This window comes from Culex quinquefasciatus, chromosome 2 (assembly GCF_015732765.1).
Source record: "Culex quinquefasciatus strain JHB chromosome 2, VPISU_Cqui_1.0_pri_paternal, whole genome shotgun sequence".
NCBI classification, from domain to species: domain Eukaryota; kingdom Metazoa; phylum Arthropoda; class Insecta; order Diptera; family Culicidae; genus Culex; species Culex quinquefasciatus.
The window spans coordinates 112942316-112959286 of NC_051862.1; the positions used below are offsets into that span (position 1 = coordinate 112942316).

Genomic DNA, 16971 nt, shown 5'->3' on the forward strand with positions numbered 1-16971 from the left:
AGCTGTTGGGAGTGGACGTTCCGGTGGTCACAGAAAACGGTTCATCTGATCTGATAAGTTTGGTGTAGACTTCCTCTACGGTAAGAAGACGCTTATTAAATTTCAATTTGTGAAGCATTTGCTCAAAGCCGACACTTTCTTAACTTCAATCTTTTCAACACTTACCAAACATCTAATTGTCCTAAACCGGAGCTCAAGAACACTGTGGACCAGAAACATTCCCGATTACCGTATTAATGCAAGCGCATTCAATTAAAACCACTTTAAAACGACCGCTCCCTAACAGCAACTGTTTTGTTTTGATTTGCTGTCACTCGATAAACAACAATTATTTGGGAAATTTACATATGTTTCAAAATTACATTGATACATTTTTAACATCTTATTCAAGATTTACATGATTCAGATCTTTTTATAATTTGCAAAATCTATTGTATTTACATGAGATTTGTTAATTACATGCAAATAGATTTTACATGATCGCTTTTTACATCTGATTTGGCAATTTACATACAATTTCAATTCTACAGATTCGAAGTTTACATTGAAAACATAGTTTACATGACGTGGAAATTTACATATTTTTTTTCTGTGTAGTTACACATGTGCTTTAATATTTTTATTAAGAGGTACTCGATGTTTTATATTGAGTCAATTCGAGAGCAAATGACCCATAAGGTTAAAGCTCCCCTAACAAAATCCACAACAACATGGAGCTAATTGTAACTGTGTGCCCTTATCTTGGGTGAACAGGGACACATGAGTTCTATCACAAATTTTGATTCAGTCATATTTTTTTAATGAGAGTGAGAACATGTTTTGGTTTTAGTTGTAATAGACAGAGAATCTCAAAATAAGTAGGATAATATCTGAAAAAAAACTCCTAGGATTTTTTGAACCTCAATTTATAATATGTACGTCAAAATATGTGTGTACAGTTCTTACCGCGGACCAGCTGGGGAGGACGCAAGCGGACGACGTCGTTCGGATCGGCGGAGACGTTCGTTTTCCGGCACACGCACGTTCTCACGGTGAAGACAGTCTTCGGGGGGTTTTCAACCCCAGTTTCACCCTTTTCGGGCCAAAAATCCAACACACGCGGCGTTTACGATAAACTACACTTTATTGCGCAAAACACGTTTTATTGGGGCAAACCACTAATTTTATTTGGTGTCGAACGACACTGATCGAGGATCGCGTAGATGTTCTTGCGCGCGTGGTCGGTACACTACTAAAGCTGCTCTGATATTCTCGCGCTATCACGGGTCAAGCTAAAGGTAGTGTGCGTGGCAACTGACCGATCGCTATCGATCGTGCCTTTTATCAGTGGGGTTAAATACAATAAAAGCGATCGCGATAGAAAGAGGAACATCATCCACAGATCAGGGGTTCTAAACCTAACTAATACCTTAAGCCTAAACATGCCGGCCGCCTTGAAAGGCCATGCTTTTCAAACCTAAACCTATACACAAATTTCATACGGCACTGTTATCATTTTGTTTTGGTTTCTAGTATCTAAGTGTGAGTGTTCTATAAAAAGATTTGTTTGTTATCACTGTGCGAGCTCTACACAATGCCTAAGGCTTTTCTTCTCTTGTTCTTTTGCACCGATCTTGAGGCAAGGCCTGCTGCGATACAACCCATCAAGGTTGTTACGAGTGCTGCGACTGCTACAGTACTGCGACGGTACTTCTACGGTTGGTTCTGCTTGCTGAACTGGTTCTAGGTGTTGTTGGTGTCTTCTACGATGCTCTGCTACGCTCGAGTGCACTGGCCGATGCACTGGAGTTCTACGTTGATGCACACGCCAGCAGTGCTGGATGCCAGGTGGTGTCGATGGTGACGATTGCTGCGGATGAGAAACCCGCTTTTTACCACGAAATTAAGTAAATGGAAACAACTTGCCTGGAACGGAGGCCGTGGAGGCCTCCGCAGCCGCCTCCAGCAACGTTGACGACGACTGGTACGCCGCTGATGTGCTGTCCAAAGGTTCTACTGCGCTGATACTGCGATGACCGTGAACGTCCGGGTGATCAATCCTTCCGTTTGTCGGTCGAGTACAGAATCAGCTGGCCAAGCAACGCGTCCGCTGCCGGGCTGAGTGTTCTGTGTTGTCTTGCTGCTTGATTTTGAGGCGATTTAGGGCTTATCATTTGCGTTTGTTACCATGCACCGAAACCAGAGATAAAACATGCTTGACGATACGAGACTAGGGCAACCATAACCAATTCGATTGATGTGGAAAGCTTGGACTTGGGGTTGGGCGAGTTTGTTCAAAATTGGTTCTCCGTATCACGGGCGTGATCGGGTTGGACATCAAAAAGGTTGCAAATTGTGTGGGTGAACCCTACATAGGGTGACCGATAAGGTAGCGCCGGCTGTCATGACTTGCGCTCCGCACAGCCACAACTAGTGGGAATTACCACTCCGACACGCTTGTACCCAACGAAACGTGACCGATAAGGTAGCGCCGACCGTCATGACTTGCGCGCCGCACAGACACGTTCGTGGGATTTACCACTTCTAGTTCTCGTCAGCTGCTTCGTCGATGTTGTCCTGAATCGGGAGGACACAGATCTTGGAGATGCTCCTGTCGAATTTGCCATCTTGGGTGCGGACGGTTACTACTCGAATGTTGTCGTCCGAGCCCTTGTAGACTGCTACTACGCGTGCTAACTTCCACTTGAGCGGGGGCAGATTGTCCTCCTTAAGTAGGACCATGGTTCCGATCTTGATGTTGTCCCGCTGTTTCGTCCATCTGGTTCTGTTCTGCAGGTTCGACAGGTACTCAGTCTTCCACTTTCTCCAAATCTGCTGTACGAACGCTTGAGTTCTCTGCCACAGCGCTAACCGATTCTCTGGGATCTCTTGAAGATCAGGCTCTGGAACAGCAGCGAGCGGCCGTCCAGTCAAAAAGTGTCCGGGCGTTAAAGCGTCGAAATCGTCCGGATCGTTACTCAGCGGAGTTAATGGACGCGAGTTGAGAATTGCTGCTATTTGCTGGACTACGGTGTGCAACTCGTCGTACGTCAACGTTCTGCTGCCTATCGTTTTGCGGAAATGTGCCTTGAATGATTTTACCGCCGCCTCCCACAACCCACCAAAGTTGGGGGAGCGGGGCGGAATGAACTTGAATTCTATCCCATCTTCCTCTGCGGTGCGTACTATCGTGTGCTGTGCAAGCTGATCGAGCAACTGTTGAAGTAGCTTCTGCAGTTCTCGATTTGCTCCTACAAAGTTGGTAGCGTTGTCACACATGACAAGCTGTGGTTTTCCTCGGATGGCCACGAAACGTTTGAACGCGGCCAGGAACGCCTGGGTTGACAAATCTGCTACTACTTCCATGTGAACCGCCTTCGTGACCAAACAGACAAAAATTGCCACAAAGCACTTGACCGGTACACTGCGCCGAATTGGGCATCGGATGTAGAACGGTCCGCAAAAGTCTACTCCGACCTTCTGAAAAGCTGCTGCAGGACAGACGCGTACCGACGGCAAGTCAGCCATGAGCTGCTCGTGCACACGTGGCTTGGTCTTGAAGCAGTCTACGCACCGATGGATCGTCTGGCGAGCCAGACTTCGAATGTTCGTTGGCCAATACTTCCCTCGTACTGCGGCGATCAGCAGCTGCTGACCGGCGTGATATAGCATCCAATGGTAGTACGACATCACGATCTTGGTGAATGGGTGCTGATGATGCAGGATGATCGGGTGCTTGCGACTCTCAGGAACTGGTGCGTTCATCAGCCGGCCGCCGACGCGCATTACTCCATCTATCAGCCGAGGGTTGAGCGCAAGAAGCTTCGATGAGGGTTGAATCGGCTTCTTCTTGGTCAAATCCGCTACTTCTTCGGGAAAACTTTCTGTTTGTGCCACCCGAATCAAAAACGTCAATGCTTCTCGTAGCTCCACGTGCGACAATTCTCCAGTTCTCCGGCAATCTCGATTTGTATGTCTGGCGTTATGCGCAAAGCGACGAACCCACGCGACCAGACGGATGAGCTCGTGGTAGTTGGAACGCAGAGAAAAGAGTTCGTTCGGTGTACGGGCTCGAGCGGGCAACGAAACTGTAGATCTCTCCTCCTTCAAAGCGAGCTCTGACTCTGGTGCGCGGTTGCCGAGCTTTGGCCACTGTTCTTGTTCCAAAAGTAAATATTGCAGACGACCGTACCATTCTGGATTGTACAGCAACTCGGCCGGGGTACAACCACGTGAAATGATATCAGCGGGATTGTCTACTCCGGCGATGTGAGACCACACGCCGTCTACGGTGACGTGTTGGATCTCCGAGACCCTGTTAGCGACAAACGGTTTCCAGCGGGACGGAAGTGAAGCTAACCAACATAGCACTATCATCGAGTCCGTCCAGAAAAATGCTTGAATCTCCTGCTGAATGCTACGACGGACCAGGTCATAGAGATGACAGAGCAGTAGTGCTGCTGATAGTTCGAGTAGAGTGATGTCACGCTTCTTCTTCTTTCGAGCTAGGTCTTCAAGAGGCGCAACTCTGGACTTCGACGTGATCAAGTGCAGCGTGATCAGTCCGTCGACCTGAACTGCTCGCAGGTACAGACAAGCTCCGTAAGCTTGTTGTGAAGCATCACAGAAACCGTGAAACTGTACGCTTGCCAAGCATCCACTAAAACCAATCCAACGGGGAATACGGAGTGTATCCAACGCCATCAGATTCCGACGATATTCCAACCAGTAGTTTCGATGGTCCTCTGCCAGGGTTTGATCCCAACCGTACTTCTCCTGCCAAAGCTTCTGGATGAATATTTTAGCCTGCACGACAACAGGTCCGATGAGTCCAACTGGATCAAAAATGCTCGCGGTGTCCGAGAGAACAACCTTCTTGGTGATTGGCGATTCCGATTTCCACTTCGGTGCCTTGAATCGGAAGCTGTCCGTGCTGGGCTCCCAAATCAATCCTAGCGTTTTGACGAACGACGAAGATGAATCCAACTCCAAAATATTCCGTTCATCCCTAAGCTCTGGCGGAATTGTTTCCAAAATCTCTGAACTGTTCGAAGTCCACTTTCGTAGGGTAAAACCCACCGTGTCCAGAAGATCCACAAGTTCCTCGACGAGCGCTATTCCATTGTCGATGGTTGCTGCTCCCGACAGAAGATCATCAACATAAAAATCTCCCTACGACTTTCGCCGCCAAGGGATGGCTTTCTTGTCCGATTACGGATAGCTGCTGGAGACATTTGGTGGCCAAGTAAGGCGCCGACGCAGTGCCATAGGTTACTGTGGTCAACTGGTAGGCCTTGGCTGGATCGCTAGGGTTGTCACGCCACCAAATACGTTGAAGAGGTTGATCTGCTTCGTCCATCCGCACCATACGATACATTTTCGCTACATCCGCAACCAGCGCGTACTTCCAGCAACGGAACCGTAGAATGATCGGCAACAGATCGTCCTGGACGACTGGTCCAACCATCAGTCCGTCGTTCAGCGAAACACCCGTAGTTGTGCGGCAAGAGGCGTCAAAGACGACTCTGAGTTTTGTTGTTGTGCTCTCCGGTCTTAAAACGGCGTGGTGAGGTAAAAGTACGTGCGCTGAGCGGTATCATCTTCTGGCACTTCCACCATGTGTCCCATGGCTAGATATTCCTGAATGAACTCGGTGTACAGTGTTTTTAGCGTGCTGTTCACTGCGAACCGACGTTCCATGCCTTCCAACCGTTTCAGAGCGATGTCCTTGGAGTCCCCTAATCTTTCCATCACGTAATCCTTCTTCGGCAGCTGAACTACAAATCTGCCTTCTGCATCTCGAACTGTTGTTTTCGCAAAAATCTCCTCGCACATCGACTCCTCTACGGAGTGTGCGCTCCGGGTGTTGCAAGACTCCAAATCCCAAAATCTGCTGACTAGCTCTCGTAGGTCGACGTTGTGACAGGAATACGCAAGCGTTTTCGGAATGTTGCTGTAGCTGCTGGGAATCCTGCCGGAAACTACCCAACCTAGCACGGTATGCTGAAGTGTGGGTCCTTCGTCTGAGAGCTTCAATCTTCCATCTGCCAGTAGATCGTAGTAGAACTCTGCGCCTAAGATGATGTCAATCGGACCAGGCTTGTAAAACTCGGGGTCCGCGAGCATGAGATCATCTGGAATGTTCAGCTGTTGCACGTTGATCTTCTCAGTTGGAAGTCTAGACGTGAGCTTCGGCAGCACGTGCAGCTGAATGTTGTCCGAGTACGGCGAGATACGCAGAGATCGCGGAAATACTGTTGCTTCTACGACCTTCGTTGACTGTACCACCGAACCTCCGATGCCTGCGACAGACAGGCAGCTGGCAGCTTCGACCAGCTTCAACTTTTGGGCAAGGTTCGTCGTGATGAAACAGTATTCCGAGCAAGAGTCCAGCAGGGCTCTCGCGTATTGAGTGTTTCCGTAGCGATCAGTAAGACGCACTACGGCCGTTGAGAGCAGAACTTGGCGGTATGGTTGTTCGGTTGTAGTTGATAATGCAATTGCGTTCGAGGGGGAGGGGCGACCTGTGGTGTTAGGTGGTTGTGTTTGCGAATTTGTGCTTGCTATGGAAAGTGATTGTGATGGTCGGTTGTTCTGAGTGGGTTGGTTGTGTTGGGTTTGGCCAGTTGGCTGTGTCTGTGTGTTGTTCTGTGTTCGATTCTGTGAGGGTGGGACGGAGGAACCGTTATGCTGCACCGCTGATGCTGCTCCACTATTCGTTGATCCGATGTGCAGCATAGTATGATGTTTCTGCCTACAATGCCTACAGCTCCCACTTGTACAGTTCCGAATCAGATGCAACGGCGACAAACAATTCAAGCACAGCCCGTTTCGCTTGACTGCTTCGTAACGTTCTTGGACAGTCATTTGCTGAAACTTCTGGCACCTAAAAGCTGAATGAGGATACTCCTTACAGAACGGACACCTACGCTGTTGCTGTTGATGTTGTTGCTTCGCCTGCACAAACGCGTGACCTGTTGTAAACTTCTGCTTCTTCACCTCAGGGTTGTTGGATTTGACCGCCTGGAGAATCGAGCACTGGCTTCTTAAGAACTCGACCAAATCCGTGTATTTGGGCACCTCTTTGGACTTGTGATGATTTTCCCAGTGACGGATAGTGGCAGGATCTAATCTGGAACACACCATGTGCACCAAAACGGTACTCCACTGTGCAGTGTTCTCCCGATTTTGTCCAGCATTTGAAGGTTTCGGTCAAACTCGCTGATGAGGTGATTCAACGCATTGTAACTCTCCTTTTTCATCGGTTCTAAAGCAACCAACGCGTCAAGATGAGCCTTCACGATGAGCTTTTTGTGCTCGTATTTTTTCTGCAGCAAATCCCACGCAATACAGTAGTTTTCGGAGGACATCTTGACCGTCTCAATCTCCAGCAACGCCTTGTCGAACAGCGAAGAACGAAGATAGCTAAATTTGTCCATTTCTGTGAGCTGATCGTTGTTGTGAATCAAACTCAGGAACATGTCACGAAATGTGACCCATTCGCAAAGTTCACCTCCGAAGCTGGGCAGCTTAATTTCTGGTAGCTTCACGTGAGACAGTGCGTTGGTGTGCTGCTGTACGGGGACGTTCTGCTGAGTTTCAACCACTTTTGACTCCACTGGCGTGGGCAGCAAAGCTTTCAGGGAAGACTTCAAGTTACAGTACAAGTCTTCGACCTCCTTGGATATATGCGCATTCTCAGCATTACGTTCGTCAGTGCGTACAGACAGGCGAGCCTTCTTCTCCTCCGGAGTCTCCTTCACAGCCACCACTTCCTCTTCATCAGTCTCCTCGAGAATCAGCTCAATTTTCCTCCGAACAACGTAAAATTTCTTCATCGCTGCATCCAACATCTCGATCCTAGTCACAAGTTCACCAGCATGCACTTCCGGTTTGTAGTTGTTCTTGAACTGGCTTACGGACTCGAGAGTATTCCGCAGCTGCTGTTCTTGCTTCCTCAAATCTCTAAGCTCACTCATTTTTGCACACTTTTCGTCTGGTACGTAAAATAACAAATTGTGTTCTGACTAGACACTGAACATTTAACACCAAGCCAAAGAAAACTTCACTGTAGTCTACGAAATAACAAGTTGTGTTTTTATTGGCACTTTGAGCACTGATTGATTGATTTTAAAGTCCACTTTTCTGCTACACTTTCTACCGCAAATCTCCGACTGGAACGCTCCAACCGGAAACAGCACGACCGGAACACGACCGCGATTCTACTCAACGTCCCACGATTGACAGAGTGACAGAACAACAGATAATCAGACTGTAGCGAAAGGGAACCGACCCAGCGAACATCAAGCCAAAAATTGCCAGCAGAACCCAAGACCATCAATCTGGAGAACCCAACTCAAGGACTAGTAGCTTTCCAAGAAATGTGCAAGCAAACGGAGTTTCAATTGAAGTTGTCGTTTATTTATTCGCAAAATTGTACACGATCCACCTTTCAATCCATCTAATTCTCCAGCGTACGTCTCATGCTTGACGTGCCACAGGTCGCATGCAAAACCTCCCTACACCAAAACCAACCAAAGTTCATGCTCTTAATCTAGTCCTGTTTCTGTTAAACTGCTACTCCCTCGCTGATCTCGTTCCTGCTCCATACCAGCTTCGAGCCGGCGTCAGCGACGCGGCGATCGACGATTCCCACTGGAACGCGTGGCCGCCAACAGCAATGGCGGTTTTCTCGCGGCGCGGCCTTGCCACCGCGAATTCTTCTTTAGCGCCTTCCTCGTGTTCACACACTTTGTTCGCGCACCACTATTGTTCCCACTCGCACTTTGTCCCGTTCGCGGGTCACTTTTGTCCGATGCGAGCCTATTGTTCGCGACGCGCTTCTCCCGCGGCGTCACTCCTGTCCAGCGGTCTTTGGTCCCCGGATGCCCTTCGACATCCGGTTCGAAGGACCACAAAATGTACAGTTCTTACCGCGGACCAGCTGGGGAGGACGCAAGCGGACGACGTCGTTCGGATCGGCGGAGACGTTCGTTTTCCGGCACACGCACGTTCTCACGGTGAAGACAGTCTTCGGGGGGGGTTTTCAACCCCAGTTTCACCCTTTTCGGGCCAAAAAATCCAACACACGCGGCGTTTACGATAAACTACACTTTATTGCGCAAAACACGTTTTATTGGGGCAAACCACTAATTTTATTTGGTGTCGAACGACACTGATCGAGGATCGCGTAGATGTTCTTGCGCGCGTGGTCGGTACACTACTAAAGCTGCTCTGATATTCTCGCGCTATCACGGGTCAAGCTAAAGGTAGTGTGCGTGGCAACTGACCGATCGCTATCGATCGTGCCTTTTATCAGTGGGGGTTAAATACAATAAAAGCGATCGCGATAGAAAGAGGAACATCATCCACAGATCAGGGGTTCTAAACCTAACTAATACCTTAAGCCTAAACAATGTGCACATCAATGAAATTTAGCTTCGGGAACATGTTGTGTATCAATAAGTGACCATATTTGCTTAGCTTTGTGTCATAATTTCATTTGATTTATTGATTTTTGTCGTGGGCGAAAACTGGTCCCAAGGGTGGGCGAAAATTGGATTTAGGGGGGCGAAAATAGGCTCTTCAGAGCACTTTATTAAAACGCAAAATTTTATAAAAAATGAACATGTAATTGTAAAAACCTTGTGGAAACTTAAAATCAAATAGTTTATGAACGTTCTACAACAAATAGAACCAAAAACCATAAATTGTCATCAAATTCTCATCAAATTTCCTAGATTGCCACTATAAAGTGGGCGATTTCTGGGTCCTCTACCCTACTAAAAAATGGGAGGAGTTCATTAACAGGATTCCGAGATATGATTTTTTGAACATAAAATCCGTGTTTTTTCGACGCGCTGCGCACAAAAACCGGAAAATTACGAAATCGGCAAAAAATCAACTTTTTTCACTAAAACTGCGATAACTTAAAAATTTCAGCGATGACCTATACATGTCTGGGTACCGTAAAACGGGGTGACTTTGATAGGCTTGCGATTTTTCCGCAAAATGAAGAGTACAATTAAAATACGTAAGGAATGGTTTAGAAACATACTGACCGTGGTAGAGATGTGTTCAAAGTACCTCAAGAAGAACATTTCTTAAAATTTTGACAAGTTTAAAAAGTTAGTTAAATATAGGTAGTTAAGAAAATGTTGATGAAAGTCATTATTTTAAACTTCTCAAAGTGTCTTGATTTTCTCAATGAACATGATTTTTAATCGGAAAACGGAATGCATTTTCGGATTCTTTGGACAATTTTCCACTAGGAGAAGGTTAATACAGTTTGTAAATAATAAATAATATGCGTTTTTGAAACACAATTAAAAAAAATCTCCAAATTTATAGGCAATTTCAGTTGAACAAATTTCATGTAAAATGTGAAAACTTGTGATTCGTGCTTCAAATTCAGTATAAAATGCAATATAAATCGATAATTTTACAAACAAAACTAATTTTAACAAATTTTAGGCAAAATTCCGACTTTTTAACAATTTTACCTAAAATTTATATGTATTTTGCTAAAAAGCTTATACACTTAGTTATCTAAACGTAAACATTGATTTACGAAATTTGCATTTTCGAGCCCTACACTGCCGTTCTACGCATAATTGTCCCATGTTCAAAAAAGTGCAACTGAGAAAAACGCGATTGAAATTTTTCGACCGATTTCTGTGTTTCTACGCATAATTGTCCCGTGCGTTCCTATTCGCCCTATGTGTCCCTAATCGCCCCAGTTAGCAGTTTATCACCCTTATTTGTGATCCTCTTGCTATACAAAAGGTAAACAAGGCATAATGCTTAGTAAAACTAATGATTCCGTGTAAGAAAATACTTGATGGGACAATTATGCGTAGAAGTTCAACGATGGGACAAACAGACTTGGTGTTGTTTTTGATGAGTTTCCGAACAAAGTACCAAATTTTATGTGTTTTTCTTAAAGTACACATCAGACTAAACTTAAAAATGGCATAAAGTCAAAATCGTCAAAAACTGACATGGGACAATTATGCGTAGAACGGCAGTACATCCTCCCAAATTTTCATCCATGTCGGTAATGTGGTTCTTGATTTACAGCTTGAGGACTAATTCACTGTGAGGGGGAAAAAACCCCTAAAAAATGTAAAAGCCAACTTTCACCAAATGCCAAAACTATTCCTTTGGCATTTTATCTATTTTTTTTTCTCCATATCATAATCTAGACCATAATCGAGGTTCTGAACAAATTTGACCTCATTCGGATTTACCGTTCAGATTTTATAAAATTTCCATTTTGCCTTCCTCACTGAGGTAAGGCTATAATCCTGCTCTAAAAATGAACTTTGTATAAAAACGTCGTAGACCCACCTTCATGTATACATATAGACTCAGAATCAAAAACTGAACAAATGTCTGTGTGTATGTGTGTGTGTATGTATGTATGTGACCAACAAACTAGCTCATGTTTCTCAGCACTGGCTGAACCGATTTGACCCGAACCTGTTGCATTCGACTTGGTTTAGGGTCCCATAGATCGAGTTTTATACAGATTGAAGTTTCGATAAGTAGTTCAAAAGTTATGTATAAAAATGAGTTTTCACATATATCCGGATCTCACTTAAATGTATGTAAACTATGTCCGGATCCACCATCCGACCCATCGTTGGATAGGTTATCAAAAGACATTTCCAACGAGTCCAAAACATTGAAGATCTGGCAACCCTGTCTCGAGATATGGCCATTTAAGTGATATTTATGTACTTTTTGGAAGCCGGATCTCACTTAAATGCATGTAAACTATGTCCGGATCCATCATCCGACCCATCGTTGGTTAGGTAGTTGAAAGACCTTTCCAACGAGTCCATAACATTGAAGATCTGGCAATCCTGTCTCGAGATATGGTCACTTAAGTGATATTTATGTATTTTTTTGTAGCCGGATCTCACTTAAATGTATGTAAACTATGTCCGGCTCCACCATCCGACCCATCGTTGGTTAGGTTATCAAAAGACCTTTCCAACGAGTCCAAAACATTGAAGATCTGGCAACCCTGTCTCGAGATATGGTCACTTAAGTGATATTTATGTACTTTTTTATTCCGGATCTAAAAAATAGATGAAATTTGTGTACAACCCCATCAAATCAGCCATTGTTGGTAATGAGTGAGGAAGGCTCCAACCACATAGGTGGATTAAGTTAGTTTTTGCCTTTCTTACTAAAGAAAGGAATAGGGTTTGCTTTTGGCTCTGACGCCAAATCAAGCTTCTTTCCCAAATCATTTCTCGAGAAATATTTATTCGAAAAATCTGCAAAAAATCATGGACGATCGATTTTTGACGCCCGATCGTTTGACAATGACAGAATTGGTCTATCTCCAATTTCCGAATGTTGGCGCTTAATTTACTGTAGAGCACGCGTGACGTCCGTGTGTGGTAAAAAAGTGCTCAATTTTGTGGTAGGGGGTTTCTCAGAGCCCACATTATGGATTTAAGCTCTCTTGGGCGCATTTGAAAGGGGATGTGCTGAACCTGAACCAGTTCCATACCAAATTTGAATTTATCCATTTTTTAAGGGGACTCCGAGTGTGTTTTCACCTGATCAGGCGGTTTTCAAATGAAAATTCGGTCGAAAATTTAAGTATTGAAATCGTTTATTTATCCAAAAAATTGCATTTTTCGAGCCTTACATCCTCCCAAATTTTCATCCATGTCGGTAGTGTGGTTCTTGATTTACAGCTTGAGGACTAATTCACTGTGAGGGGGGAAAACCCCTAAAAAAGGTAAAAGCCAACTTTCACCAAATGCCAAAACTATTCCTTTGGCATTTTATCTATTTTTTTTTTCTCCATATCATAATCTAGACCATAATCGAAGCTCTGAAACAAATTTGACCTCATTCGGATTTACCGTTCAGATTTTATAAAATTTCCATTTTTGCCTTTCTTACTAAAGAAAGGTATAGGGTTTGCTTTTGGCTCTGACGCCAAATCAAGCTTCGTTCCCAAATCATTTCTCGAGAAATATTCATTCGAAAAATCTGCAAAAAATCATGGATGATCGATTTTCGATGCCTCGTCGACAAGTTGTCAAGTTGAGCTTCACATGCAGACGCGAGCAATGCTGGCGCGTATAGAGTTTTGATACTAGATTACGCCCTTCTAGTGCAAGTTGCTTTATCGATTGCTCGTTCATCACACATCGCCTTTCATGATAATCTATGCTAAGCTTCAGTGAACGCATACTAGACGCAAGCAGCTATCCGTTCTGAAGCCCCATGCTCATTCTTTTGCCTTTCTTTTTTGATTTGCTCATTCTCTGATCGATCTCTAAGTGAACGAATTTCTGGTGATCGTCCAAGCTTCCCATGCGCCAGTGACAACGCACATTGCGGGTTTGGTTTTCTAGCTTCGGTACGAGCCTTTTTGTGTGTTAGTATTTTGGTTCATCGTATCGGCTCGTCGACAATGAACCCAGCGTGCGTTTGTCGTAGTGAAGTCTCACCGAGCGCTCAGTCGCAGTATGCTTCCCAATCCCAAAAAACGCCTAAATGCATACTACATAATTTTCTGGCTTGCTTATTGAAAGCTCACAACGCCTAAATGTCAGTTTAGTGAATTCCAGTAGGCGTTTCAAAGCTTCCAAGAACATTTATGCGGTTTAACGTTACATCGTTTACAACACGGCAAATTCTCGGGTGTGGAAACACTTTCTGCCAGTCATTTGTAACCACTTTAACGCTCTGGAACAAGACGGAAAAATATTTTGAAAAGTGCAAAAAACACTCAGAGAATACGAACAATTTAGCGATATGCAGAAAACATTACGAACATCGCAAATTGTGAGCTAATTCTCTGCCTCAAAAATAATTTGTTCTGATTTAAAAAATCGAAAATGCTTGTGTGCGAGCACAGCTTACACCCGGCCATGGCAAATGGGGCAAAAACCAGCGCTTTTCAGTTTTATGAAAAAATCATGTTGAGTTTTGAATTGATCGTTATCTTCCTTTTATAAGAAAGGCTCTATCTCACCCCAGGTGGGATTAAATCGGGTTTTTTTCTTAAAAATTATATCAGCTACTTTAGTGATGGTTCATTTAGCGTACAAACAAAGTTTGAACATCTTAAATATGATTTTAGCAAGAGATGATAGAATTAAAAACGCTAGAAAACGTTCGATTTCAATTTTTAAACCGGAGTTCCTGTACAATTTTAATGGTGGTAGCGGTTGAGGTAGTGTCAGTGGAATATCAAAACCCAGAATTCAACTTCTCGTTGACTAGATGCTCTTCATGGGGGTGACGATTAAACGAATAAGAAGGCAGGATCAGCAACAGCTGGAGCACTTTATGAAGTGGTCATCATGCTCCTGTTCCAATCTACCAATCCGGCCAGCAGTAGCAGACTAAATGCATCGTGTGGTGAGAAGTGCCAACTTGCGGCGTCTTATGCCTTTGCTGCCGGTCGAGCTGTACCAGGATTGCTGCTGGAAGAACTGAAACTTTGATTGTTGCTGCCCGCTTCTTTACTGTAGTCCTGTTCAAGTCCAGAAGTCTTTGATAAGTCATTTGGCATTTGATAAGTCCAAACCCTGCTGGAGCTGTTGAATCTCGACTTGGTGAGATCCATCCATTTTATCTATCATTATTTGATAGATGATTTTATTCCCCTATTTTATATAATATTCTATTGATCAAATTATATATCCATATTATCCCATTCCCACCTTCCTTTTCTCCTATCCACATTTCCTCCACCTACCCTCCCCCCCCCCCTCCACCCCCTGCCCCTAAATATTATTATCTGCAAAATTTACACTTACACACCACACCACAACTGTTTCGGAGCGTTTGGTACGGTATGTCCACGCATCCTTCCTCCCCTGATGATTCTATGAAATGTGAACCGTTCACAGAATCTGTCTCTGCGGTTAATGCAACGCAGTAGGCCTGGCCGCTTTAATTTTTGCTATACATTTTCGGGGTAACTCGGATGTACTGTAATCATTAATATTGACAAGAAAGGACTTGAGGCGTAATCTTACCACAAGTTCTTCCAGGATGCTTTCTTCGGACTGGCTGCGCTTGTGTTCGATTAGATTAGATTAGATTAAATATGATTTTAGCAAGAAAAACTATGACTATCAAAGTCACCCCGGAATTAAAACTAAGAATTTTTAACGTAACTATTTTTCTAAACATTATTGAAAAAACTTTTTTTCCGAAATAGTGCATGGACTTTGTGTAGTCTACCCCAGTACATGTTTTAAAAATAATAATCTTGAGAAAAACCTTACCTGTTGGAAAATATTCTAAAAACAAATTGAAATCCTATCAAAGTCACCCCGGTTTACGGTACCAAAAGTTGCGTCTCTCATGAGCATGAGCATGAGCATGAGCATGGTTGACTGCCAATGAGCTGCTACTCCGTTATTGACTGATCAGCTGAAGTTAAACAATGAATCAAAAATGATCAGTGGGAGCCAACCATCCGTTCACTGTTTAACCTCTGAAGATCCCTACTTTATTAGTCAATACCGGCGCCCTCCCAAAAAGCCTGCAGTTCAACGAAAGGGAGGAATGTTAGTCCGATAGCTGAAGTTGCAGACTCATCAAGCACATAGTTTTTCGCTATATACTTGTTGATACCGCTTGAGACCGTTGAATCCACAGCATCTCCTTCAAGCATCATGTGATTAATATTTTTTTGGGTTGGTAGGATAAGGTATTGGCTTTTCGATGCCTCCCGAGCTACGGCGCTATGGGGAGGACTTTCATAACAGACCCGTCGGCGAGCCTTCCGAGCAACGGTGCTATGGGAACACACAAATTCACTCACACACAGTTATTTTGCTCCACTATTAACTCGACGATCCATTGTCAGTGCGTCTTTCGATCATTATATAGAAATGGCTTTTTCACCGCAAAAAAATAAAACCTTATTTCGAAAAATTTAAACACAATCCACCCGACGCCGTGCCTTCCGATCAACGATGATATAGGAAGGGCTTTGAAAATCACAAAACAATAAATAAAGACACACATAATTCACGACCAAAGGCACACAAAAAAATCACTTTTCACTCCGATTATTTTTACACCACCTTTACAAATTATGCACTCACCCCATACGAATAGCGATAAATAAGCACACACAAAAATTAACCTGAATAATCACGACTTAGCGTCCCCACTTCCAGCGTACCAAAAGTTGCGTCTTTCAATTACGAAAAACTTCTTACTATTTTTCTTTGAAAGGCCAACTTATCACCCCCAGGCCAAGGAACCCCCAGAAAAAATTTGAGCCCGATCCGAGCACTTTTGTTTTTTTTCCATGCTGTTTTCGTGGGGAATTGCTGATAGGTACCCACAGGCCCCAATATATTTTTATCCTTGCTTAACCTGATAAAAAGTGTCATATTAACAGGCTATCGTTTCCAATAAATTACAAATTGCAATTACTATTTCAGAAAACCGGTAACGCCATAAGAGCATTAGGACGTATGGCATTATTGTCTGCATCAAGGCGGAATTCTTCAGTATTACCAACGGAGGATCAAAACAATCATCATAATGAATAAATAATCGTGTACATACCAGAAATATTTGAAATAATATGTATAGGGGAGAGTCGACACAATTTATCTCTTTCTTTGTATCGTGCATAGCTTACTAAATCACAAAACTATGAACCATTTGCATGAGTTAGAAGCTCGTTTGGAAGTTTAAACACTCAGCCATAGACTAATTAAAGACTAAACACTCGGAACAAAAAATTTCAAAAATTATGACTCATAAGCTGTGAACCGCGGGTACCACGTTGAACCACGCATCGGCTTGCCCCTCGTATGACAGAACGACATGGCAGCGCTGGTTTTTTCGATTTCGTTTTGTGCTGATTTACGCGCGCATCTTGTTTGTTTTTGTTTTTCTTAGCAATCAAGGCAGCAGGCTGCAAACAAGTCAATCAGCTGTGCAGGGATTTTTGTTTGGCGAAACAAGCGAAATTTACTGGTG

The 16971-nt window shown here is 44.0% G+C and overlaps 1 protein-coding gene across 2 annotated transcripts in view; it reads left to right on the forward strand.

Annotated features, from left to right (window-relative positions):
* The window catches only part of LOC6045799 (myosin light chain kinase, smooth muscle), a 184963-nt gene extending 168365 nt beyond the window's left edge, over positions 1–16598 (forward strand). For both annotated transcript variants that reach the window (XM_038251763.1, XM_038251764.1), the window contains exon 9: positions 16425–16598. In XM_038251763.1, the coding sequence (XP_038107691.1) occupies positions 16425–16535 (111 nt within the window). In that variant the 3' untranslated portion in view covers positions 16536–16598. The remainder of the gene's footprint in view (positions 1–16424) is intronic.
* Positions 16599–16971: the final 373 nt, after the last annotated feature.